The 24,336-nt window shown below is 47.5% G+C and overlaps 1 protein-coding gene and 1 long non-coding RNA gene across 4 annotated transcripts in view; one reads left to right on the forward strand and one right to left on the reverse strand.

The window, feature by feature from the left end:
• The window catches only part of LOC143124479 (signal-induced proliferation-associated 1-like protein 2), a 110,777-nt gene that overhangs the window by 26,654 nt on the left and 59,787 nt on the right, over positions 1 to 24,336 (forward strand). For all 3 annotated transcript variants that reach the window (XM_076286054.1, XM_076286056.1, XM_076286055.1), the window contains exons 2-4: positions 12,588 to 14,524; positions 18,358 to 18,491; positions 20,698 to 20,886. In XM_076286054.1, coding sequence (XP_076142169.1) covers positions 12,964 to 14,524; positions 18,358 to 18,491; positions 20,698 to 20,886 — 1,884 coding nt within the window. In that variant the 5' untranslated portion in view covers positions 12,588 to 12,963. The remainder of the gene's footprint in view (positions 1 to 12,587; positions 14,525 to 18,357; positions 18,492 to 20,697; positions 20,887 to 24,336) is intronic.
• On the reverse strand, positions 10,399 to 12,213 carry LOC143123819 (uncharacterized). The gene is made up of 3 exons (XR_012986910.1): positions 11,975 to 12,213; positions 10,788 to 10,919; positions 10,399 to 10,573 (listed from the first exon to the last, which is right to left on the reverse strand). It is a non-coding gene; the product is annotated as an uncharacterized LOC143123819 (long non-coding RNA).

Below are 24,336 nucleotides of genomic sequence, written 5' to 3' on the forward strand. Positions count from 1 at the left end.
CAGTAGCTCCCGCGAAACAAGAAAACAACAAGCTGTGAAAAGCAAACAAAGGCCTTATTGAGATGGACTGTGAGCATCTTGTGATAATTACGTCTGTGTGAATAAAACAGCCTGTTGGATGCACAACTCATCTGAAGGTTGCTCATGAGTCAGTCTCTCTGTGTTTCTTTCTCTCTCTCTCTCTCTCTCTCTCTCTCTCTGTTTTCTCTCTCATTCTGTTTTCTCTCTGTCTGCCTGCTTTCTCTCTGTATTGTTTATCTTGCTGTCCTGTTTATCTGTTTTGCTGTCTTATGGGAGCAGCCTGGAGTCATCCTCCCTCTCTGTCCTCCCTACACTTCCACTGTGATAATTCCTCCGACGGACTGGACTCCCTCTGACCCTTGTGCTATTGAGACGGGAGTGTGAAGGAGATGGAGGGTGAGAGAGGATAACACTTCCCATAACTGGCTATTCACCTCTTGCTCTCACACACTTCTTTAACAGACACACATTAACACCCGGGAGTCGTTCACGGCTCCTCTCTGCAGTGAAATCCGCTGCCCTTTTCTTGCACACTCTCTCACACTCGCCTCGCTTTTTCTCTCACTCAATCAGTCAGTGCTAGCCTCTCTGTAGCACTCACACATACACACATGAGTAAGACACACACACATGAGTAAGACACACACACACACACACACACAAACACACACAAACACACACAGAGACTCTATCCTCCACCTCTCTCTTCCCATACAGTTCTGTCTTGCTCTAACTGTGATATTCCTCGGATCCCCTTTATCAGCACGGCTCTCTAGCTTTCCCCATCTCTCTCTCTTCCTCCCAGTCCATCACTGGCTGTGTCTATCAGACTTCCCCCCCCCCCCGCTGCTCTCTTCTATCCTCTGTCTTTTTGTTGTCACACAGATTTGCCCTTTTCCTTCACTGTTGTCTCGCTCCATCTCAGCACCCCCTCCTCCTCCTCCTCCTCCTCCTCCTCCTCCTCCTCTTCCTCCTCCTCTTCCTCCTCCTCCATGTGCTTCACCCTCTCTCCCTCCCTTCTTCCTGCTTCTGTCTCTTTGACAGCCCAGTGTAGGGGAGGGTGAGGGCAGATGTGGTTATGGTAATTGCCTGTGTGCGGCGGAGTTGGTGGTTTATTGTTGTGACTTGCTGGGCCGCATCCCCTCCGCACTACCAGACAGACACACACACACACACAGAAACACACACACACACACGCGTTGCTCACACACACACACACACACACTGGGTCGGCAGGGTTGCTCCTCACAGGACCTGACAACAGATGGTCAGTTTGGAGGAGGGCCACACAGTGAAGCTCGCTCTGGTAGGTGCCTCCTCCAAAGAAGCCAAGAACAAACATGATCTCCTTCTGCTGGGACTGAGTGTGTGTGTGTGTGTGTGTGTGTCTGTGTGTGTGTCTGTGTTTGTGTCTGTGTGTTGTGGTGTCCTAGTCTTTTGTGCTTGACTGTGACTGTAGCCTTGAGCTACATCACAGCAGACTTCTCAGTCGCTTATCCTTGTCATCACTCCCTGCTCGCATGTAGCAGCTGAAGCCTCTAGTGCTGAGATGCGTGTGAATCCAGTAGTAATGAATGGTTTGCTCAGTCGCTGCGTGAGCCCTGTGTAAAAGCACCAGTGACGGCAAAGGAGATGTGATAATGACACACTTGGATAGCTAGCCAGGTGACAAGGACACGGACGCCGGCAGGACAGGTGGACGATCAGCTGTGAACATGGCTGCCTCTCTCTCTCTCAGGCCCCTATTCCTCTTTCTACAGGTCTGATCCAGGATCTGTCCCTCCGTTTAAGAAGAGTCTTTGTACAGAGAGCAATTGCCTAACTGCTTGGCTGTTGTTATAGCATTCAGTTAGTTGCTAAAGGCTAGCAAATTTTGTGGTGGGCCAAAATATATGTATAATATAATATATTGAACTATGCTATACTATATATGAAATAGTACAGTAGCAGTGGTATTTGTGTTTATGTAGACATTTATTGCTAATTCTTAATGAGACTTGATGGATTGTGATTATCACTGACTTCTGATCACTTGAACACTGTTTTAAGGTTAGATAAGCATTCTGATTAATTTTTAGCGCACTTTTTATGTTTTCAGTATTCCAGAGTGGTGCCATCAGGTCTTGTCTCTTTGACATTTTAAGCTTCTCCTTTCGACCATTTTTGGAATTTTAACCACAGGTCTTTAAGAGGGCCACATTGTCTGGCTTAGAACATGTGGAACATATTACCCAGGAAAAGGTCAAAGTTTGGGGAAATCAAAGCAACTTGGCATTAAATGCTTAATTCTAGTAAATAATTTGGCAGTGCAAAAACAAGCCATTCCTGACCTTTGTAGAGGGGTGCTGTTAGGGTATTCTGGATGGAGTCCAGAAACCAAATCAGGCCTAACACTGCCTGTGGAGTTCATGTCTACCAAAACACACATAGCCTACAGAATTGCTGGCTTTCCACATTGAGACAAGCTGGGCTCAGCCAGAATGACACACACACACACACACACACACACACACACACACACACACACACACACACACACACACACACACAAACGGCACTGGCTATCTCTCATGCCTTAATGTGTTTGTGTGCCTGCACAGACAAATGAAGTGTGTGGTGAGATGCCGTCTTTGCGCGGCGTGACCTTGAGCTTTCTCAGTGGAAGCGTCGGACAAAATGAGCGTAAACCTTCTGATTCTGCCTGGCTGCATTACCCCTCCCTCGCTTTTTACTTTCCCTCATTCCCTTCCTCTCTCTTTCTCTCTTTCTCTTTTTCTCTCTTTCATTCATGTCTACTGTTTGTACTTCTCGTTCTGTCTCTCTCGTATTACTCATCGCTGTCTCCCTTGCCCGCTAGTGTATTCCACACTAGACGCATTGATCGTGTACATTGATCTGTGTTGTGCGTCTCGCCGTCTGTTTGTATTGTGTGTATGTATGCCGTGATGGGTGTCTCTTTTCTCCACTAATGGTGACGGGAGACCAAAGTTTTCATCCAGCGTCAACAACCTTGAGTCCCCCTTTACTCCACCCTCCTCTTCCTCCACCTCTCTACATCGCCATCCTATCGTTAAAAGACTGTGTCTGCACACAGTAATGGCCACTTCCTCGCATAAAGACGCAGCAGCTGCAGATGATGTCCTAAAAGTGCTTCCTGTGGCTTTGCCTCCCTCTGGGCATCCCATGATACTCTTGTGACATCTGTCCTCCAGCCTGTTGCAAATGAGCCCCCCCCCCCCTCCCAATGAATACCCCCCACACACACACACACACTTCCCAACCACCGAACCCCCTCGTCTTTGATCCCTGCAGTTAGATCGGTAGTTAGCCATTCAGCGTAATTGGCTTAACTGCTTGTTGACAACGATGAGCTGATTGATGAGTTGGCCTGCTGGGAGCTGGTACTAAGGTGGCAGTCTTGCCTGAGGCTTGCTTGAGTAGAGGTGGGAGGTCATCCGTGCACTGGCACAGGCTAAACGCAAACAATTTGGTCTCGCCCCACCGTAGAGGGAGAGAAAGAAAGAGGGAGAGAAAGAAAGAGGGAAAGAAAGAAAGAGAGCTACAAAAAGAGAGAGAGCGGGAAGGGGTATTGATGGAAAACAAACAAATAGCCAAATGAGAGTTGGTGATTAACAAAAAGATGCGATGCAGATGGAGTTTGGCTGTAACGTTGTACGCATTTTATCGCATTACACCCTTTATACAACAAATCTGTTACATAATCAGGTGCAGAGGTTAAAACCCATTATAATAAAATATGATTTTGTGTCTTTTGGGAGAGGTGCACCTTTTTACAGGGACATGCCAGATGAAGCATTACATCACAGAGGGAGAGAGAGAGGAAGGGAGGCGGGAGGGAAAGAGAGCAGTATTGTGCATTAAGCCGGCAGCCCATTTAAGTGTTCCTTTTCTGTTGTTTTGGGAAGTGGGGCAGTAGCCATCAGAGAACAGTGGATGATGGAGACTCTGGGGCAAGGGCAAGATGTGCCAGGGTTGGGCGCACACACGTACTTCTGACATCTGTTTTTTTCTCTCTTTCTCTTTATCTGTCTCTCTCTATCTCTCTCTTTGTCTTTATTTCTCTGTCTTTGTACTTGTGTCTCTCCTTTTTCTCCCCTCTCTCTCTCTCTCTCTCTTTATTTCTCTTTCTCTATTCTGTCTCTGTCCTCACTGTACCTCAGGTCTGGGTTTGTGTTTGTTGAGATGTGAACAAAAGCTCCCTAATCGCCCTTGTCTCCCCTTTCTTTATTCTCTCTCTCTCTTCCTGTCTCTCTCTCTCTCTCTCTCTCTCTCTCTCTCTCTCTCTCTCTCTCTCTCTTTGTCGCTGTGATGTGTTGATTACAGGCAGTGAACCAGTGAAGTAGATGGTGTCAAGAGCTCTCTGCTGCTCCTGCATTGCTAAAGAGGACAGGAATTTTGACCCAATTACTGGCCATACCTTTCAATGCCTCACTACCTCCATCACCTACTCACAGACCCTTATCATGGCATGTTGCACTTGGAACAATCCCCGCATTTGAATGTGAATCAGAGCCACTGGGGAATGGACATTAGTGTGTGGGCACTAGGAGTTTAAAAAGCCACGGCATTGGCATACCCCAGCTCTTAGCCTTGGCACAGCTAGTGCCAACCTCTGCCAACTCAGCTGCCGACGGTGTTTGTCCCCGTAGTTTCTTTTGTCTTTTTTTTTCCCTCCGAAATTCCTCTTACTCAACACCTCTCAGATGCATTATCCCAAACTGGGGCAGAGAGAGTGGGGGTCAGTGGTGGTGTCAAGCAGCCTCCTCCATGAGGGGTGTGTGCGTGTTGGGGGGGGGTTGTTGGGTAGGTGCTATTCCCTGGTAGTGTGGTCGGTCGGGTTCGGGGCCGTTCGGTGTGTTTAGAGAGGGCCACAGAGACCCGGCGCCCCCGGCTTTGGGGCTAATTTGAGTGTCAGCTGGTGGCAGACGCCACACTGGTGGGATGCCAGAGATGAGAGGAATGTTTTTGTGAGATAGCCTTACTCTCTCTGTGTGTGTCTGCATGTGTTTGTGAAGGTGTATGAGGTATTTGTGTTTGTGTATGGCTATGAGCACTCTGTGTGTGTGTGTGTGTGTGTGTGTGTGTGTGTGTGTGTGTGTGTGTGTAGTTGTGTATTGTCTTGACATAGCCCCCCGCCAGTCAACAACACTGAGACTGAGGGGGAAGATGGAGCAGTGCATTTTCCCAGGGCTCAATAATGAACAGCAGACGATAAGATCACCCAATTAATTGGTCCTTGGATTTAATTGCACCGAACCTTCATAGCAGGAAGATTTGCCAATAACCCCCTCTCTTTCATTTGGCCTCCCACTCCTTTTGTCGGCTCTCTCTTTTTTTTTGTTCACCTCCCTGTCTCTCCTCTGAGCGTTAACCCAGTTTTAAAACGAGACAAACTGCTTCACTGGAGCGGAAATACAAGTGTTTATCGAGTCGGAGATGCTAAGTGTCTGGTTACGGGCTCTCCTCCCATGGCCCTTTTGACCGAGTGTGTGAGGGGATTTTAATAAGTGCCCCAGTGTTGTGTTACTTTCCCACTGCCCTGTCCCCTGCTGTCTCTGGCTAGAAATCTCCTCCTTTTTTTTCTCAGATGCGCTAGAATGCCGAGCGAAACAACAATGCATGAACTTCTGTCTGAAGAAAGGACTATAGACTGTTTGACCTGGGGACTGAGGCGATACATTAGGATTTTTTGTGAGTTTGTTTTGTTGTGTGTGGGTTTATTTAGGAATGAAATGGTGGGCAGTGAAGTGTAAACAACATGCCTGTTGGGTTTGTTTGTTTTTCGCTTGAGTGATCAGCATCCCCCCTTTGCGTTAATGAGAGACATTGTGACACATCCTCAGACATATCCTCAAGCAGGACAGTGAAAAAGGAGAGAAAAAAGTTTTTAAAAAAAATACAGTATGTTTTTTTGTTGTTGTCAGGTAACATAAGCAGGGAAAAAAATATGAAAGAGAAAAGTTAAAGAAACCCTTTTCCTTTTTTTATTTTCCTCCCTCAGGAGCCAGGAAAAGCATTTTATTTATTTTCTTTTTGTTTCCCCGCCCAGAAAAGATTTTTGCTGAATCACTGTGTGCCGAAAAAGATGGAGTCTTGGGGCTGGAAAATGGCCGTAATAACCCTCTTGGCCAGTAACCTTTACTGGGCTCTAAATGAGTGAGTTTGTTGGGGCGCGGAGCCTGCCTCTGGTTTTAATATGCTCGCACAGAGCAGAGGCGCACTTACCTCAGCCCCTCTGGAGATGAGGCCCATCATTTCCTATGCACCTCCAGTAAAACCCAGCCACGCTAATGCGTTCCCATTACACATATCACGTATTAAAGGTAATTGGACATAATCACAGACCTTGGCTTCGGGGGTGTGAGGAACGTTCTGACTGTAAGCATAGCAGATGTTAGTTGCTATGATAATCACACAAAACAGATGTAAGCCCGACCTAAGGATCTGGCAGCGGGTCACCAAGGACTAACTTTCTCAGCGGAGAGTGTAAAGTCCCAGGGATAAGAGAAAAGCAGAGAATCTTAGCTTTAATCTCTTGATGTTATCTGGAGCTTGTTGTAAGTGCTAGTATCATGATATCTTGTATCCTTTTATCTTTCAGTTTAGTTTAAAAGGGTCTGTTGCATGGTTTTTCTTAGCCATGACTCTACTTGCGAACACTGTTAATATAAGTGTTGACACATACATACTACGCGAAAAGCAGCTTGCTTTCTCTTGTTTGCAGACAATGACATGTGCGCTGGCTTGCTTCGTTAGCCAAACGACACCTCAGTGCTTCACCTCAGAGGCGGCAAAGGCATGCATCAGTTTATGCCCAGAGAGTCTTCATGCCAACTGGGTCATGGAGTCTGTCAGCTGATGCTGGTGGAGTCAACATGTCCGCCCTCTTTAGATGCTGAGGCGCCCATCAGTGTGGCTCTAAGGAAACACCGCTTCTGTGGCTGGTGATTGACAAGTGCCATTGGAGGTTAATTTCAGGGGGCAACACTCACTTCAGACTCTGCTCGTCGAACTGTACACACGTTGATTTTTTGCCAAGGACATGAAAAGGTGTTGCTAGGCGCAATGGATGTTGTCTGCAGTAGATCACCCAGACTGTCTCACACAATGTTGTTGTGTCACTTGACCAAAATCACGACACTTTTTTAAGGGTCATCCTTGAGAGTTGCATAACACCTTCAGTGTTAGGCAGTAATAGTCACCACACCCTCTCCCTCAAGTGACATTTACACTTGTCATCATTCATTATCAGTGACTCATTTCAGAAGTGGATGTAAAGCCAGACTTTTGGTTTGACCGAAGCTTTCATGCGTGAGCTGTGTTTTTAAGATGGAGCCTGGAATGGAAGGTTTACATTAACTTTGGTCTTTCATTTTGTGCCATTATTTTACAGAAGGTAAGCTCAAAGACAGGATGATTTGAGAGGTTCGAGAGGTTTCTAGTACATTGCAGTAATTGTCTCTGTTGAGGGAGTCCTGCTATGTCTTATGACCCCCCCCCCACCCCCCCACCCCCCCCCCCCACACACACACACACACACACACACACACACACACACCCATGCATGCGCACCCCTCCTTGTGTAATCAGGACATGATGTCAAAGGGTTATTTTAAGAGCTGGCAAAGACCCGCCACACTCTGCCTTCACAGAGAGATGAGACGGTGCCAGTCACCATCAGCCACCACCTCCCCAGTGCCCACAGAATGAGTTCATCAGAGTAATTAGTCTGCCTCGCTCTCCCTTTGGCCCGGGTGGCCATGGATCACAAAGCATCGATCACTGCCACGGCCTCCCAAAGTTAGTGGGTGAAGGGGGGAGGTGTGGGAGTTAAGCGGGCTCGTCGGCGCCCTCCGTGTGGCTCGGAAGGTTGCGATTCTCCCTCGTGCCCCCAACTCCAAAGAGATTGTCCCTCCCTGGAGTTCAGAGATCAGAGGTGGTGCTGGTGGAAGGGTAGTGTTTTGGTGGGGGTGGAGTGGTGGTCATTTTGCTGAGCTTGCGGTTTGTTTGTGTCATTGGGTATTGTGTGTGTGTGTGTGTGTGTGTGTGTGTGTGTGTGTGTGTGTGTGTGTGTGTGTGTGTGTGTGTGTGTAGTGGGGGGGGGGGGGGGGGGTTGTCCAGACAGAAAGACAATGAGTATGAGGAATAGAGAATGAGAGAGAGAGAGCTGTGGCGTAGAGTACAACATTAATCACTGTCTGCATTGTAATAACACACACACACACACACACTGCAGGGGAAGCAGGTCCATGTGGATGCATGTGGAGGGGGGGGGGCTGGGGGGGTCGTGTGCAGCACTGCTGGACCACTTTGGTTTTAGGTTTGGCTGTGGATGTTGTACTCTCGTCTGCTGTTTTCAGACCAGCTCATAAAATTGTCATGGGAAAGCTCTGTGTGAATAGTGACTCAGTCGTGGTAAATGCGCGTGGCTAAATGATTGCTGTGGTTTCTTGTCATATGTCATAGATGTTGTTATTTTTCCGAGGTAGAAACAAAGCCGCCCCAGTGAGATGAAAAACAAAGATGTATGATCACCGAACTGGAGGCTACGCAACTGCGAAAAAAGGAACGATTTATCAGACTCCTGTTTGTTTGACTGTGAATGGAATCTCTCTTGGCCTGTTGCCTAAGGACATCACTCGCTCTGTTTGTGTCTGTTTGTGTGTGTGTTTGCAACCGCTGCATTAAAGCTGCCAATTCCTCTACCCCCCCCACCCCCCCCTTTGGCTCCATGGATCGCACCCAGCAAGAATCAATAGGAATCCAGCGTGACTAGCTGCCCTCAGTGGTACCCAGATCTATGCTGCTGTAGGTGGGTTTGTTCCCAATAATGACAGTGCTGCTGTTTCAGAAGATTAGGTCATCTGATTGTGTGTGTGTGTGTGTGTATGTGTGGGTGTGTGTGTGTGTGTGGGGGGGGGTAGAGGCGGCGGTGCATGGCAGGTTTTGTTTGTGCTCATTCTCTTCCAAAATGAAACCCCAGACCAGGCTTTCCCTTCTCTGTCTCGCCCTCTCTCAGGGAGGCGCTTTGATAAAGCGGTATTGTTTGTCCAGGTGGCACTTCTGCTGGCTCGGCGTTTCTGTGTGGAAACCACTCAAGAGACGGGTCACGGCGGACCAGACTGCTCAGAGACTTCACATGGGAGCATCGCCGCAGCTCCCCCGAGGGCACGGAGCTGGCCGCTGTTAATCGCTGCTCACCGCTGCTCACCGCTGATGTGAAGGAGAGGCCAAGGAGGCTCGGGGCTCTCCTCCAGGCCAATAAAAAGCAGGGCTATAGGCTACACACAAAGCTGCCAACCAGGCTGCTCCTTTGAGATGTTAAGCGCTGACCCTAGTACAGTCGTATGGGAGTCTCTCTGTAGAGAAATTGAGCAGGCTACTGTTGCTGCATTCCTCGTGGTTATGTGGTTGGAAGACCTCTCAGATTTCAGTCTCGGATAGCTTGGATAGTTTTAATGGAGCAAAAGATATAAATCCAATAGATAGGTTATATGTTAGTGATCGCCTTATGGATAGGATCAATTCACACTCAGCTCCGATTCCAAGTGTACAAGCTCTTACTGCGCAAGGAGGTCCACCAGGAAGATGTCGCAGCTCATTTCATTACATTTATTCTCCGACATGAATAATTCACTCACCTGCCCTGTCCTATATGCATGGAGTCGCTTGCTATTTACACGAAACATCTCTGACCTTCCCTCCTCTACCCTCGTCTTTTCCAGCATTATCCCCTCCATTCTCTGTCATCTTCCTCACAGCCAGATGGCATCAGTGACACCAGACCTCCCTCTCCCCATGGTTGAAGTATTCTCTTGAAATCATCTCTCCCTACTCTAAGGCGTTATTACCTTGTAACTTTCCCGGCAATAGGTTAGTTGAGTTGCCTCCATCACTTAGTGCAGAGGACGTGATGTTGAAGACATTTGAGCCAGTGAAATGCCAGATGCAATTTCAGCGAGTTAGAATTCAGAAAGCTCTTTCCCTCCCTCCCTCTCGCCTCCCATCTTCCTTAAGCATGGTAGATGTTATCTAATATTTAGTATGAGTGTGAATTTAGACATTACATTGGGGAGGGCTTGTTAAGGACTTCTCATGCCAGGACACAGTAGAGGGTGAAAAGGAAAGTTTTGACATTTCTTGATTTTATGTCACATTGCATTGAGTGTGATTAGACTTAAAATGCTCAATCCCATGCTGCATTGGGATTAAGTTTACCGTGCGGAAATACAGTATCTCTGAATAATATGACAAACAAAATTGCTCTTTATAACATGGGCAAATTCATTACGAGCGGAGAAAATCAGTGATGATGAAGGAATTGTTTATTGTTGTGTTTGTTTGTTTGTCTCTAATCTCACTAATCATACTTGAAATCACATCTTGCCGCATCTGTTGTGGTATGCCCACAGTTGTGGGACAGGCTTGCCGTGTGCAGAGAATCCCAGGCAGTAGGCCGAACTCTCGTCATTGTTAATCTTGATTTGGCCCACATTTCTCCCAGATGTTATTTTTCCTCTTTTTTTTTCTCCTGCGGAATAAATGGCTGGGTAAAAATGTAAACATGGCATGTTGATATGTCTGGGTGCTGGACGAGTAGGAAGAAATATGGGACTGTTTTAAAAGAAGTGTTTGCTTCCTGCCAGCGGTTTACCAAAAAAAAGGTGTTTTTGCAACATGTATATGCTCGCCTGTCGGCCAAATTTTTATGAGTTTGAAATTTGTATTTGTGTAGAGAGACTGACCTGCCTTGTTGAGAGGGTCTATGAGATTTCGTGTTCACTGATGAGATCTACAAGGACAAGGTGTGTGTTGAGCAGACCTTGAGGATTTTTGTGCGAGATGCATTTCCAACAGGAATGTGTCAGACGTCGGTGCTTTAGTGAACAAGAGAAATGCATTTGGGTCACAAGGGGTTAGGCTCCTAGCTGGGTGCCGTTTAGTGCTCACTTTAGAAGCCCTTTCTCTACGGAGCGCTTTTGCTTGATGTCAACAGTAATAGATTTCTGAATGACAGGCTCCCACAGATTCTATGCCTTTCTATATTAATCCTTATAAAATGGTTTGTCTTTTTAGTTTTTTTTTTAATTGTTTTTATGTCTTTTGATTTGTGTTGTATAGGTGGTTTTAAATTGTTATGTAGTGATTTTATTGTTTTTGTTGGGTTTTTTAAGGGTAACTTTTGTCCTTTACTGAAGACAGAGAGAGTGCACATCTTTTTGTTGTTGTCATCACATTAGCTTCGTTTCTCCCCCAAAAAGAACCAAATGGAAGGTCACAGATGACTGACAGATTGCTTCAAGCTTAGCTGAATACGCCCAACTCAGTACTCAAAAATATACTCCTCCATTCCCTCCTTGTGCATTGTGTGCAGTTTAGGATAGGGATTTGTGATGCTTCCTTTCCCCAGTCGTTGCTTTAAATATCATCAGTATTAGATCCAACAGTAGAATACACAATCAAAATATGCCAAGCTGCTACGCCTACATCATTAAGTATAGTATATATACTCTTTTGATCCCGTGAGGGAAATTTGGTCTCTGCATTTAACCCAATCCACGAATTAGTGAAACATACTCAGCACACTGTGAAGTGAAGCACACACTAATCCCGGCACAGTGAGCTGCCTGCAACAACAGCGGCGCTTGGGGAGCAGTGAGGGGTTAGGTGCCTTGCTCAAGGGCACTCAAGGGCACAGCCGCGCCTACTGGTCGGGGGTTCGAACCGGCAACCCTCCGGTTCCAAGTCCGAAGCGCTAACCAGTAGGCCACGGCTGCCCCATTAGCAAACATTGTGAAGCAATGGATTATATACAAAAACAGACAAATGAAAAACACAGGCCTATTCCTTTCACATCTAATGCGGTTACGTAGCAGTACAGTATTTAACTTGTACAATTTATTGCTTTGCTCAGGACAAATTGATCACAAACCTCTCAGTGTGCAGTGTGTTTCCTGTCTTGGATAATCAGCTGGTTAGATTATGCTCCAGGCAGTCCGCCTTCCATGGATGTCTAAACATTTAGACAGGAATGCACTGCTGTAGGCCCTCATCTGCTGCCATATGCAGAGTCAATGCTCCTACTTAGACTTAACTTTGACTTGCTGAATGGTCTCAGGTTGGTACATCGTTAAGGTTGTGGATGAAAGCCCATTCTTCAGTCACAGGACTGTTCCCCTAACTCGTCTCTTTGTATGGTTTAAACAAGGCCTGTCAGTGATCAGAATGACAATGGGACCATTTAGAGGTAGTTATTTAGATCACTTAACACAGCTCCTTTTTTCTCCGAGAGGAAATTGGATTTTTTTTGCCAGTTGCCTCTGCAAAACAGTTCTGCTAATTTCACAGTCTCACGGCGTTCATGGGTAATTTGAGTATTTTGGGAAATGTACCCTGCTGTTCTCCCAAGGTCTCAATGAAGAATTGGTATTAATTTTCTCTACTTCTCTCAGCGTGATATCTCAATGTTTTTGTCTCTCTCTCTCTCTCCCTCCCTTTCTCTCTCTCTCTCTCTCTCTCTCTCTCTCTCTCTCTCTCTGCTGCAGATCCATCTCCAGCTGTCGCCCAGAATTAGCTGTGTGCCGTGAAAGGGGACCAGCCTCTGCTCAACTGCCAACCTCTGTCCTTCACACCCAAATGCTGTGTGCCTGTCGTCGAGCCGGCCTTGTCTTGTGAGCTATGGCCTTGTGTTGAAGGTCGGGCCTGCATTCAGGGGCCTCTCCTGGTGCAACACTTCTCCTGCGGCCCCAACAAAGAGGCATCCCTTCTTGCTCTCTCTCTCTCTCTCTCTCTCTGTCTCTCTCTCTCTCTCTCTCCTTAGGACCCAAATGATCAACTGCAGACAGTATAAATGAGAGAGGAGGAGTGGGTGTTTTTTGAGCGTCTTCATGCGCTTGTGTTCCCGGCGTTTGCCAGCGGGATATGAGCGTTCTGGGCGCGAGGAAAGACGACGTGTTGAATCATCCACCTGCAGTAGCAGCATCAGCTGGAGGAACTCTAGACTCCCGTGAAGCCATGCAGTCAGAGGAGCTCTTCAACAGGAAGCTGAAATCCTTGAACGGCAGCATGGGGCCTCCGGCCAACACCACGCAAAGCAAGTCCGAGGGGGGAGGCAAAGCCAACGGGACCACCCCCGCCATGCCCAAGATGGGGGTCCGAGCGAGGGTGACCGACTGGCCCCCGAGGAAGGATGGCTGGGATGGCCGGTCGGGTCCCAATTATGAAAGTGTCATAATGGCATTTCAGAACGGGCAGCCAGACCAACGAATGGAGATGAGCGAGATGGAGGAACCACCTCTGGACTCTGATTACCCCGAGGCTAAGTACACGCTGAGTGACCTCCTGAGCCGCTCGCCTTTGAAGGGCCTCCACCCCATCCGCCAGAGGAGCAACAGCGACGTGACTATCAGCGACATCGACTCGGAGGACCTGATGGACCAGAAGGCCGTCAATCCAAACACTGGCGCCTCGTTGCACCGAGAATACGGCAGCACGTCCTCCATCGACCGGCAAGGACTGTCTGGACTCTCTGGACTCACTGGTGAAGGCTTCTTCACCCTGCTGAGGGGCTACCGGGTGGACACCTTGGACCACCGCGGCATGCCGCCCCTGGGTTTCCCAGAGCTCCTGCGCTGTGAGACGGCCCTTTCGCCCAGCCTGCAGACGGCGGCGCAGATTGCCCGCGGGGAGATCGTGCGCATCTCCAACTACGACTACGTGGACAGCTCCTTGCTCTACAGTCGCGAGCGGGAGAAGTCCTTCATGCGGCGCCTCAAGTCCGACTCGTCCGAGACGACGTCGCTGTTCCGTAAGCTGCGGACGATTAAGAGCGAGCACGACGGCCTCCGACTCTTCATGGAGGACGACCGGCGGCCATTCAGCTTCCAAAAGTGCTTTGCCCACTACGATGTCCAGAGTGTGCTGTTCAACGTCAGCGAGGCATTGGCCAGCAGAGTCACTCTTGCCCAGAGGAAGAACATGACGACCGGAGCCTCGGCCGCCTCACAGTACCAGGTCTCCGGAGGAATGCCTGGGGCAGGAGGTGGGTTGGTTGGAGGAGGAGGTGGAGGAGGAGGTGGAGGATTAGGAGCGGTTGCCTGCAGTAGCATGAACACACCTGCGTCCTTCGAGTCCCCCCTGGGTAGTCGCGAGGACTTGAACCCCAAAGAGAACTTGGACGCGGACGAGGGCGACGGCAAAAGCAACGGACTAGTGCTCACCTGCCCTCACTTTCGCAACGAGGTCGGCGGTGAGGGGGAGAGACGGATCTCCCTCTCTAGAGCCAACAGCACGACCTACAACATCGGTGGCGAGAGCTGCTCGTTCGAGTCGTCCCTGAGCTCACACTGCACCAACGCTGGCGTCTCGGTCTTGGAGGTGCCCCGAGAGAACCAGCCCATCCACCGGGAGAAAGTCAAACGCTACATCATCGAGCACATCGACCTGGGAGCATACTACTACCATAAGTACTTTTATGGGAGAGGTAAGACTTGGCTGATGTAGTGTTGCATGACAGACGACTCAACCGCAAACCCTCAGGCTTTTCTGTATTTTTTTGTTATATAGAATCCATCAGCGTCATGCATTATAAACAACTCCAGGTGAGGCAAAGGTCACGCTGTCTCGCTACCCAAATTGCACGAGTCAAGACACATTTGCGAACCTGATTCTTTGCATTAGGGAGTGTTAGTGGATATGAGGCTCGGAAACAATGGAGGGATTGTTCCCGGTGTGTGGGTTTCGCTTCACTTCCTGAGGAGGAGAGCACTGGCACTGGGCGTTCTGTGTGAAAAGGGACGACGTGTGATATTTCCCTCCTGACCTGAGTGCTGTGATTTGTCATGTGAGAAGAGGGAAGTGAGGCGAGCCGAGAAGTTCGGTGCAGCTGTTGCTCTTAGAGGCACGGATGGGGCATGGAGGGGTGGTGGTGGTGGTGGTGGTGGTGGGGGTGGGTGGAGTTCAGAGTTCTCCTTTGCACGGACCTACTGGGTAGGTATGCAGAGGCATCATAATGTTCCTTCCTTCTGAACCCCCAGGGCATAAAAAAATAAAACGTAGACTTGGCTGTCAACGAGGTTCTCCATCCATGTAAGCGTGAATGTGAATGTAACTGTGTACGCAGCGTCAGTATTTGGATTTTGAGTGTCTCAGAGTGTCTGTGTGTGTGTGTGTGTGTGTGTGTGTGTGTGTGTGTGTGTGTGTGTGTGTGTGTGTGTGTGTGTGTGCGGACGCTTGTACACATGTGTGGTTTGTGCATCCCATATGAGCCTCTGTCTGTACATGTGTGTCTGTAAGTGTGTGAGCACATTCTCTCAGCATATTGTGTTACCCATTCTTAAGCCCGAAAAAACAGCTGCTGCTCCGACTCACAGCCAAGCATCTACGGCGTCCGTCCTTCCCAAGCCAAGCGCAGGCCAGACATGGGGCCCATCACTCTGGGCGAGAGCCGCGCCTCCCTCTCCTCCACACCCACCATTTTGAAACGGCTCCAGCCGTGGAGAATGAGCCAATTACAGCCCCAGCTCAAATAGCATTAAAACATGTTAGTGAGCTTATTCTATTGGGAAGTGGATTATCATATACTGTGAAATGTGGGTCTCCCGCAGCATTCCTAAGAACACCATTGACACATGCTTCCAGGCGCAGAGAATAATTACAATAGACTATTACCATGCCATACATTTATCTTACATTCCATTAATTCCAGACATGTATATATATATTTTTTCGATATATATATTTATTTTTTATTCTGAAGAAGCTAATGCTCGCCTTCTAGCCGGATGGATAGAGTTCTCAGTGTGCTCAAAGGGGAAAAGTGTGCTCAACTTGACAGAACTTGATCCCTTTCAGTCCATCATTGGGGAAGCGCCCTGCTAAGCTATTAGCCTGGTGGATGTTGCGACCTTTTAGCCAAATGGACATTCAGAAAGGACAGAGCTGTCATCACGTCGGCCGCTAATGTCTTCTCCACTTTCTTTCTGTATGGGCCCTGATGCTCTTCGCCCCAGCCTAGGAGCAGAGGGGGGCTTTTATCGCCCAGGGACTAGAATTGATCCCATCGACCGCTACACACACACACACACACACACACACACACACACACCCTGCTCTGTTGTGTGTTTCCTCTGCTGGCATGCATACCTTAGTTCACAGGAGCTCTCAAGGAAGACCAGAAGTGCACGTGGGGTTAGACACAGAGGCAAAGGATGCTCTCACATATACACGCACAAACTCACACACGAGGGCCATTTGCTCTGTCATGCGCACACACACACACTCACACTCACACTCACACTCACACTCACACTCACACTCACACTCACATTCACACTCACACTCACACTCACACTCACACTCACACTCACACACTCACACACACAGACACAGGTATGCAAGTCAGACTCAGCCAGCCCAGGCTTGTACACATGCATGCATTATGCACATACATTCACACAGTGAATGAGTGCCACCATGATAACCATACCAGCCCCGCAATTTGATCCCTCTGGCAACAGTGCCACCTCAACAGCCCCTGTTATCATGGCGATAATGTAACATGACCATAATGTAAGGTGACCTCAGATTGTCACATTGCAATGAGTGTGTCAAAAGGCTTGTCACACTGACATCCCCACTGTGTCATAAGGCCACGATAACCAGCCATCTCATAATGCCTCAACTGCTGTCCACACTCCCTCGTCTGCTTTAGTGACGTGTTTCTGGGTGCCATACTGGCATGTCGTGTTGTCTTCAAACCCAGGAGCATCAGAGCGGCGAGGATTAAGTGGATTCACGTTGCGCTGATCCGTTGTTGTCTCCTCAATCCCCGTCCTTCTTCTCAGCCGTGACGGGGATTAAGGCCCTCGTTTAGCCCAGGCGGTGGGCTTGTTCTTGTTTATCATTTGCGTTCGTTTTCTCTTTGGAGTGAGTAATGTTACGTTGCGTACTGTCTTCTTCCCCCCCCACGGCCTCGGAAGGTCAAGGGGAAAAGTGCAGGTGTAGTTATCACCTTTGCTTCATGCCCACGGTTCGGTCAGTACACAAGCTTTTGTTTAATGCTCTGTTTCACTTTGGACCTTTTAGACATCATTGAGAGTGCTTTAGGCTTTTTGTTTGTCTGTGTAATTGTCAATAGGCTTTTCTCTGACTCTAAGAACCCTCGATCTCTATCTGTAAGGAATAAGAGAAAAGGGATTTCTCACAATGATTCTCATTGTGCATGTGTGTTTAAAAAAAGAAATTGCTGGTCTTAAATTGTAATAGCTGAGCAGCATCGGATTCTGAAGATAAATCTGAACTCTAAATGAGTTTTTTTAATCTCGACGGGACCCCCATAGCAAATTGTAATCAGAGATTATGCCCCATGGATGTTGGGTGGGCGTAGTAATGAGACCATGACTGACATAAAGATCTGGGTCTACTCCCGGTAACCATGGAGATGCCATCTTAATTACATGCCCTGAGTGAATTTGAGCATTACCATAAGGCACCACAGACTAATATGTGTCGCACACGGAACTATGATTTTGTCCCAGCTATTGAACATGTTGCATTTTTTAGATCACTGTTTATTAATTTCAGACAGTTTAGTTATTTGACTATCTGTGCAAGTAGACTATAGGCACAATTTATGAACGATATTACAAAAGCTATTTTTAAGCAAGCAGTTGAAATGAATGATCGTACTATATACATTTCAGAAGTGCTGTAGGCTTTCGATGACTCTAAAGTTCATTCCCTCCTCATGAATAATTCTGTCATTATGCCTCTGGTCTTGTACTAAGACATATAGGGTTATTAGTTATGAAAGGTGCACACTTCCTCCACACAACCCCTTAGTCCCTTCTCTCTCTATATTAGACATTTTTCCCTTCCAGACTATCCTTTATTCATTTGCATCCTAAGCGACATTTTGGACGGGATCTTTCTGCACCGCCCGTGCCAGGTCCCAGCCAAGAGGCCATTAGATAACCCTCTTCCTGTCAGCCCGTGCGAATTTATGCCGTCTTCCGGTGTGCGGTCAGCCCGCAGTCATGTCTCAGCAGGAGCTGCTCTCAGTGTCCTGTCTTCGCAGGTCCACATCCAGGCATTCATTTGCTGCCATTGTCAGAGAGAAACGGATTTGGAAGCGAACTGGGTGGCCAGAGTCAGGGTCTTTGGCTTGAGATATTGTTTATGAAATCGGAATTGCTGTCATACAATCTGTTTGTTTGATTTTATCAAACAGCAAACAAACAAATGCATAAATATGTGGTTAAGTTAGTATGCTAATATATCACATTCACTTTTCTCTACCTCTCTACTTGCTTTCAGAGCACCAGAACTACTTTGGGGTGGATGAGAATCTTGGGCCTGTGGCTGTAAGCGTCCGCAGAGAAAAGCTGGAAGATAACAAGGAGAGGGAGGCGAGTCAGTACAACTATCGCATCACCTTCCGGACCAGCCAGGTAAACAACCACACACAACATCCCCTCCACCCCTCTCTTCTGTGCTCAGCATGACCAAGCGATGAATGTCCGCAAAAGTTATTGTGTATATAATGACTGTTGTATTGTGGGACATATGGTTATGGTGAAAGCCTGTTTAAGGATGTTGCTGCTTTACAATAGTGAGTTTTTTCCCCCCCTAAAATGTTTGAGTTCCTGCCAGTCAGGAGTGAGTAATATTGCGAGAGCATGAAGATGTGGAGGGCTTTGAGGGCAATGTAAGCAAGAGTGACTGATTAAATTCAGTTCAACCCACAGAACTCAGAGGCAGTTATGAGAACTAAGGGTTAGGAAGGGCACAGAGAATGACTCAGATGCTGAATGCAAAACAAGGCATTTGGACAGACAGGAAGTGACAAGAAGTCACACAAATGTGTGTGTCAACGTATGCACACACACACACACACACACACACACACACACCTAGATAGAAAATGTCAGTCTTCTCGCCCTTTTTTCCTTTTTGTCTTTATTTCTCTCTCTATTTCTTTCTCTCTCTCACACACACACACACACACACACACACACACACACACACACATAAACAGAGCCACTCACACACAGCGACACAGACACAGAGCTCTCTATATTTGACCCCTCGGGGGTATCATCCTGTTGAATAATTCAGGTAAGACAGCTGCATGTGGCTGAGAAATGTCACTGATATTAAATGCCAGTTTTGGACCGGAGCCACGATTTCAATATTTCACTCCCGCTCCCACACCACAATAAATCTGGGTCACGCAATCACCGAGGGTCACATAGACAAGGTTAAAGCAGCCAACAACCCCATCCACCACCATCACCACCTCCCCACTCCAATCCCATTACTCTGAATTCTATTCATGCGTTTGCTGCATGCTCTCGCCAGGCACGTTCCCTCGAACCATCAGAAATAACAGCTCTTCTATTTGACTGGCATCAGTGCCAGAGTCAATAGCGAAAAACGTCAATTAAAATAACTTTGGAAGGACTCCAGATAGAGTTTTGGCAAATCTGTGATGGGATTCATCTAAGGCCGAGCTGCAGTAGGAGATGGGGGCGAAAATGGAAAATGTAATCCAAAATGCAGCAAGGACATAGCGACTAAGGCCGGTTTGTGTGACCAGAGGTTAACCTCCAGCTGACCCACTGTAGACCTCTGGTTAACCTCTGGTTAACTGACCCATGTGTTAATAACCCCATTTCCTGGTGCTTTATCATGGTGCTGGTGCTCCATCCATTCACTGACAGGAGATTAGATTTCTGAATTTCAAGGTGCATAAGATATACATAATTGAATTTATACATAATAGTTGCGATTCACCACACACTGTGTGTGTTTATGTCTTACAAAGAAAGATCTATGTCTTTCTGCCATAATGCTGACATATCTGCAGGGCATACTGAATGTGAACACAGTGGATACTGTATAGATTGTACAGATGGATACTTATTAATGTCTGTAGAAACAAAAAGCTTCCTCTTCCTCTTCCTGTCAAGCCTTTCTTTTATCAGTTGAGCGAAAAGTTTTCCATAGTTTTTTGCTAAACGTCCATCTAATGAACACTTCAATGCATTATTTATTTCTCTCTGTGTGCCCGTCGATAGCAAAGCCGCCTCTCCACACCCATATCCCCTCCCACCCTGACCCTGTAAAGAGGCACTCCCTCTATTAATTTCACTAATGTGACTGCTTTAAACACAGCAGGATGGGAGGAAAACCAAACCAATGACACACCAGCTCACTCTAGTCTTGTTTTTATCTCTCTCTTTCTCTCTCTCTCTCTCTCTCTCTCTCTCTCTTTGTCTCTCTTCTCTCTCTCTCTCTTCTCTCTCTCTCTCTCTCTCTCTCTCTTTGTCTCTCTCTCTCTTCTCTCTCTCTCTCTCTCTCTCTCTCTCTCTCTCTCTCTCTCTTTGTCTCTCTCTCTCTTCTCTCTCTCTCTCTCTCAAATTCAAATTCAAATTCAAATGTGCTTTATTGGCATGACTCAGAAAATAGTGTTGCCAAAGCAGTAACATGACAATACAAACAGATACAATATTTGTTTTAAGGGGGGTCAAAGAAAGGAAACTTATAATACTAAACTAAACTCTCTCTCTTTGTCTCTCTCTCTCTCTCTCTCTCTCTCTCTCTCTCTCTCTCTCTCTCTCTCTCTCTCTCTCTCTCTCTCTCTCTCTCTCTCAGCTGACCACTCTTCGGGGAGCCATCCTGGAAGACGCGGTGCCCTCCACCGCCCGGCACGGCACTGCCCGCGGCCTGCCAATAAAGGAGGTTCTGGAGTATGTAGTCCCTGAGCTGAACATCCAGTGCCTGAGGCTGGCCCTCAACTCCCCCAAGGTCCCTGAGCAGCTCCTCAAATTGGACGAACAGGGGGTAAGTGCCAGCGTCAAAGACACAGGTGGACACCTTACTAGTTCGTCTACAGAGACTTCACAGATGTTTTCAAATTCTTTAAAACTTGCTGTTGAATAAATACTGAACAACAGCTGCTTGTACCAAACCCAACCCCTAACCATAACAATACATTGTTCTTGACAGAGTGTCAACAGACAGTTTGTTTATAATTTGTAGATAGTCTGTAGTAGACCATTCTAATAAAGTGTGACTGAGCTCCCATCTCATAAGTTCACTGCCCCACTCGCACTGACCGACTGGGAATGACCTCCCAGACAGGACTGTTTTTATTTTATTTCTTTTCTTATTCCACTCTCATTCCCCTCAGCACATCTCTGCTGTCCAAGATGTGTCTCTAGGTTTCCAGTGCAGTAGACAGGCAGCGCGTGCAACACCACAGATGAATCAATTGGAGGCTGACTCAGCCTTTTGTTGTCTCCCAGCCTCCCCCAGCGCACAGAGAGAATATCTCAATGAGAGGGAGGCAATAAATCGCCTGTCTCGGAGCGCCGTGCGTAGATGCAAGCCACAGATCCCCTGTTAGTGCTTTTGATTGGTAGTTTTATCTTTGGCCCCTTGCGGGTGAAAAGTTTATGAGAAATATGGGCTGCTGTGATCTCGGCGCTGGAGGAGAAAAGCCCTCACGCTCATGCGATCTGACGCCCTTTAATTTCTCGGCCTCTTTGATGAGGCCGCAATAAGAGAGGTTTTTTTTATGGGGGGCGAGGCAGACACTAGAGGTGCAGTCTGCCCCATCTGTCAAAGGGACTGTTAACGTGGTGTAATTGCATTTGGCAGAAACAATGACAAGGGAAAGTTTCTCATTATGTCAGTGCAAGTAGTAGAGCTTCCCTTTTATCCCCACAGATCTGAGGAATAACAGACACACTTGTGCATCTGGGTGGCAGTGGGCCTACACACACACACACACACACACACACACACACACACACACACACACACACACACACACACTGTTGGACTGCATTCCTATGTATTGAAACGTCAATGTGTTTCTCTACATTTTTCCCGTTCGGATTCGGATCTAACCCCAAACAAAACACGCCATGCCTGGAGTTGGTTTAGTGGGCCTTTGAAAGCAAGGAGGTCACAAAACAAACAAATTTACATCCTAGCGTGCACGTCAGATGGCGACTAAGTGAGGGATATCCCATTTAAAGCAACGGGCCAGATCGAGCCCGGTCCTTAACTGCAGAGTCGCGCGCCTGGAACGCAGGAGGGGAGCTTAGCGCAGAGACGCTCTCGCTCTCTCGCTCTCTCTCTCTCTCTCTCTCTATCTCTCTCTCTCTCTCTCTCTCACCGCATGGTCTCGGCCTGGCGTAGACAGGGGACTCCCCTCTTTGATCGTCTCTGCGAGTCGAGTTACTGTGTATTTTGAACTGCAACCAACTGGCAGGATCCACCGCAGGCCCCCAAAACCGAAAAGCCAATGAGAATGCGAGTGTTATTTTTAAAAAGCCCAACATGCTTTTATGCTTGTCTGTTTTAATCATTATTACAGAAGGGTCTAGGCGTTGGCAGGGTTTCTGACAACTTCTCTTTTTTTATTTGTTTATTTAATTATTTTTTCATGCTTTTTTTCCTTTCTTGGCCAGACTGGTGAATTTCATACTCGAGACCTCAGGGGTCAAAGAGGAAACATAGCTCAACTCGAGGCAAATAAACCCTCCCTACTGACCTGCCTGCTACATTCCTGTAAACTTCTCTGCCACATTCTTCATAGTGACTTCATGCCAGTAGTCAGTGCTGTAGATGTTTGCATATGTTTTAGTTTTGTTTTGTTTATGGTGGTGTAAGTGAAGCCGAGGCCATTAATACAAAGAGAGTGTGTCCGTGAGAGTGGCAGACGTGTTGTGGGGTGCCCATGTGAGAGTGGAGGAGTGGTGCAGAGTTGAGTGAAGGTGTGAGAGAGAGAGAGAGAGAGAGAGAGAGAGAGAGAGAGGCTGGAGACATCACGATCCTGGGGATCAGTGTAGCTGCCAGCCACAGAGGGGGAGAGAGATGGAGGGAGAGAGATAGAGGGAGGGAGATGGAGGGAGAGAGCTGCAGAGAGAGAGATAGAGGGAGGGAGATGGAGGGAGAGAGAGAGGGAGATGGAGGGAGGGAGAAAGGGACATGAGGAGGAGGAGGGGAGGGAGATGGAGAGGTAGAGGCAGACAGACTGAGGGAAAGCCTAATCAGGCAGACTACAGCAGGGCTGTCAGCAATTGCTGAACTTTGCTTCTCCAGACTGAGCTGGCCATCACTGTCTTAATGCCCTTGATACCTTTGCAACGCCTTACATTTTTGCAGATATGTTTCAACAGTTTGAGAATATAGTTGCATTTTTCATGAATAAGGAAATTGCATAATTACAGGCAAATAAGAGTGCCAGAGGTCATGGCCTTCCACATGATGGATGTGCATACCGTAATTTGACTCTAACTTGACTAATCTCTCCTTATTAATTCTTACATTAATTCATCGCAAACATTTCCTGCTCAGTTTGACTAGCAACAGCAGAAAGCTCAACCCCCCCCCCCACACACACACACACATACCTATATTATATAAAGGGTTGGATGAATGTGGACTCAATGACCTGATTGGTAGATTGTTAGATACAATGGGCAGATGTCTCTGTTGACCCCCAGGGCTTGATAGAAGCTGAAAAGCACAGCAGTGTCACAGTCAGAGCAAGCCTGGAAGAGAGAAAGAGAGAGAATGAGAGAGAGAGTTACATAAACCATTCATCTCTCTTTCTCTATTTATTTCTCTCTTTCTCTCTCTTTCTCCGCTCTGTCAGACAAGACACAGTGTCCCCTAACAGTTTGTTCCAGGACCAGGGGGAAAGGATTCATTTTCTCACTCTCCCTTGCTGTCTGTCCCTCTCTCTCTCTCTCTCTCTCTCTCTCTCTCTCTCTCTCTCTCTCTCTCTCTCTGTCTCTCTCTCTCTCTCTTTCTCTCAGGATGCCCTTATTTTCTCATTCCTCTGCCAGTCCTTTCACTCTGCTGAGGTCATTTAGGACCAGGAGGTTGCAGCTGAGAGAAAGAGGGAGCGAGAGAGAGAGACAGAGAGACAGAGGGAAAAGGAGAGGACAACATGTGATGGAGAAATAGATTCTGTTTTCTTATCAGGCTTGGCACTATACTGGTTGTGGCAGAGCGTTTTGTTTTGACAGGTTTTCCAGACTAGCTTGGCCTTTAGGCTTTTTAGATGTAGCTGTGTGGTCCCTAAAAGCCCCCCCCCCCCCCGTCAGTCCCTAAAGGTCTATCCAGTTAGGAGTCCATGTGAAGAAGGACCAATAGTGGGCTTATGGTGCCTGTTTAAGCTATAAAGATTCACCGAGAGAAGGCTCTCGGATTGCAGCCATTTTGTTTATGAATTTTACCGTCTCTTCATAAGCCTTTTGTAAATTCCTGTGGTCA

This window comes from Alosa pseudoharengus, unplaced genomic scaffold (assembly GCF_046254945.1).
Source record: "Alosa pseudoharengus isolate Yale_2024_CS ecotype anadromous, Long Island Sound unplaced genomic scaffold, YU_APseudo_1.1 YU_APseudo_1.1_scf_15, whole genome shotgun sequence".
Taxonomy (NCBI): Eukaryota; Metazoa; Chordata; class Actinopteri; order Clupeiformes; family Clupeidae; genus Alosa; species Alosa pseudoharengus.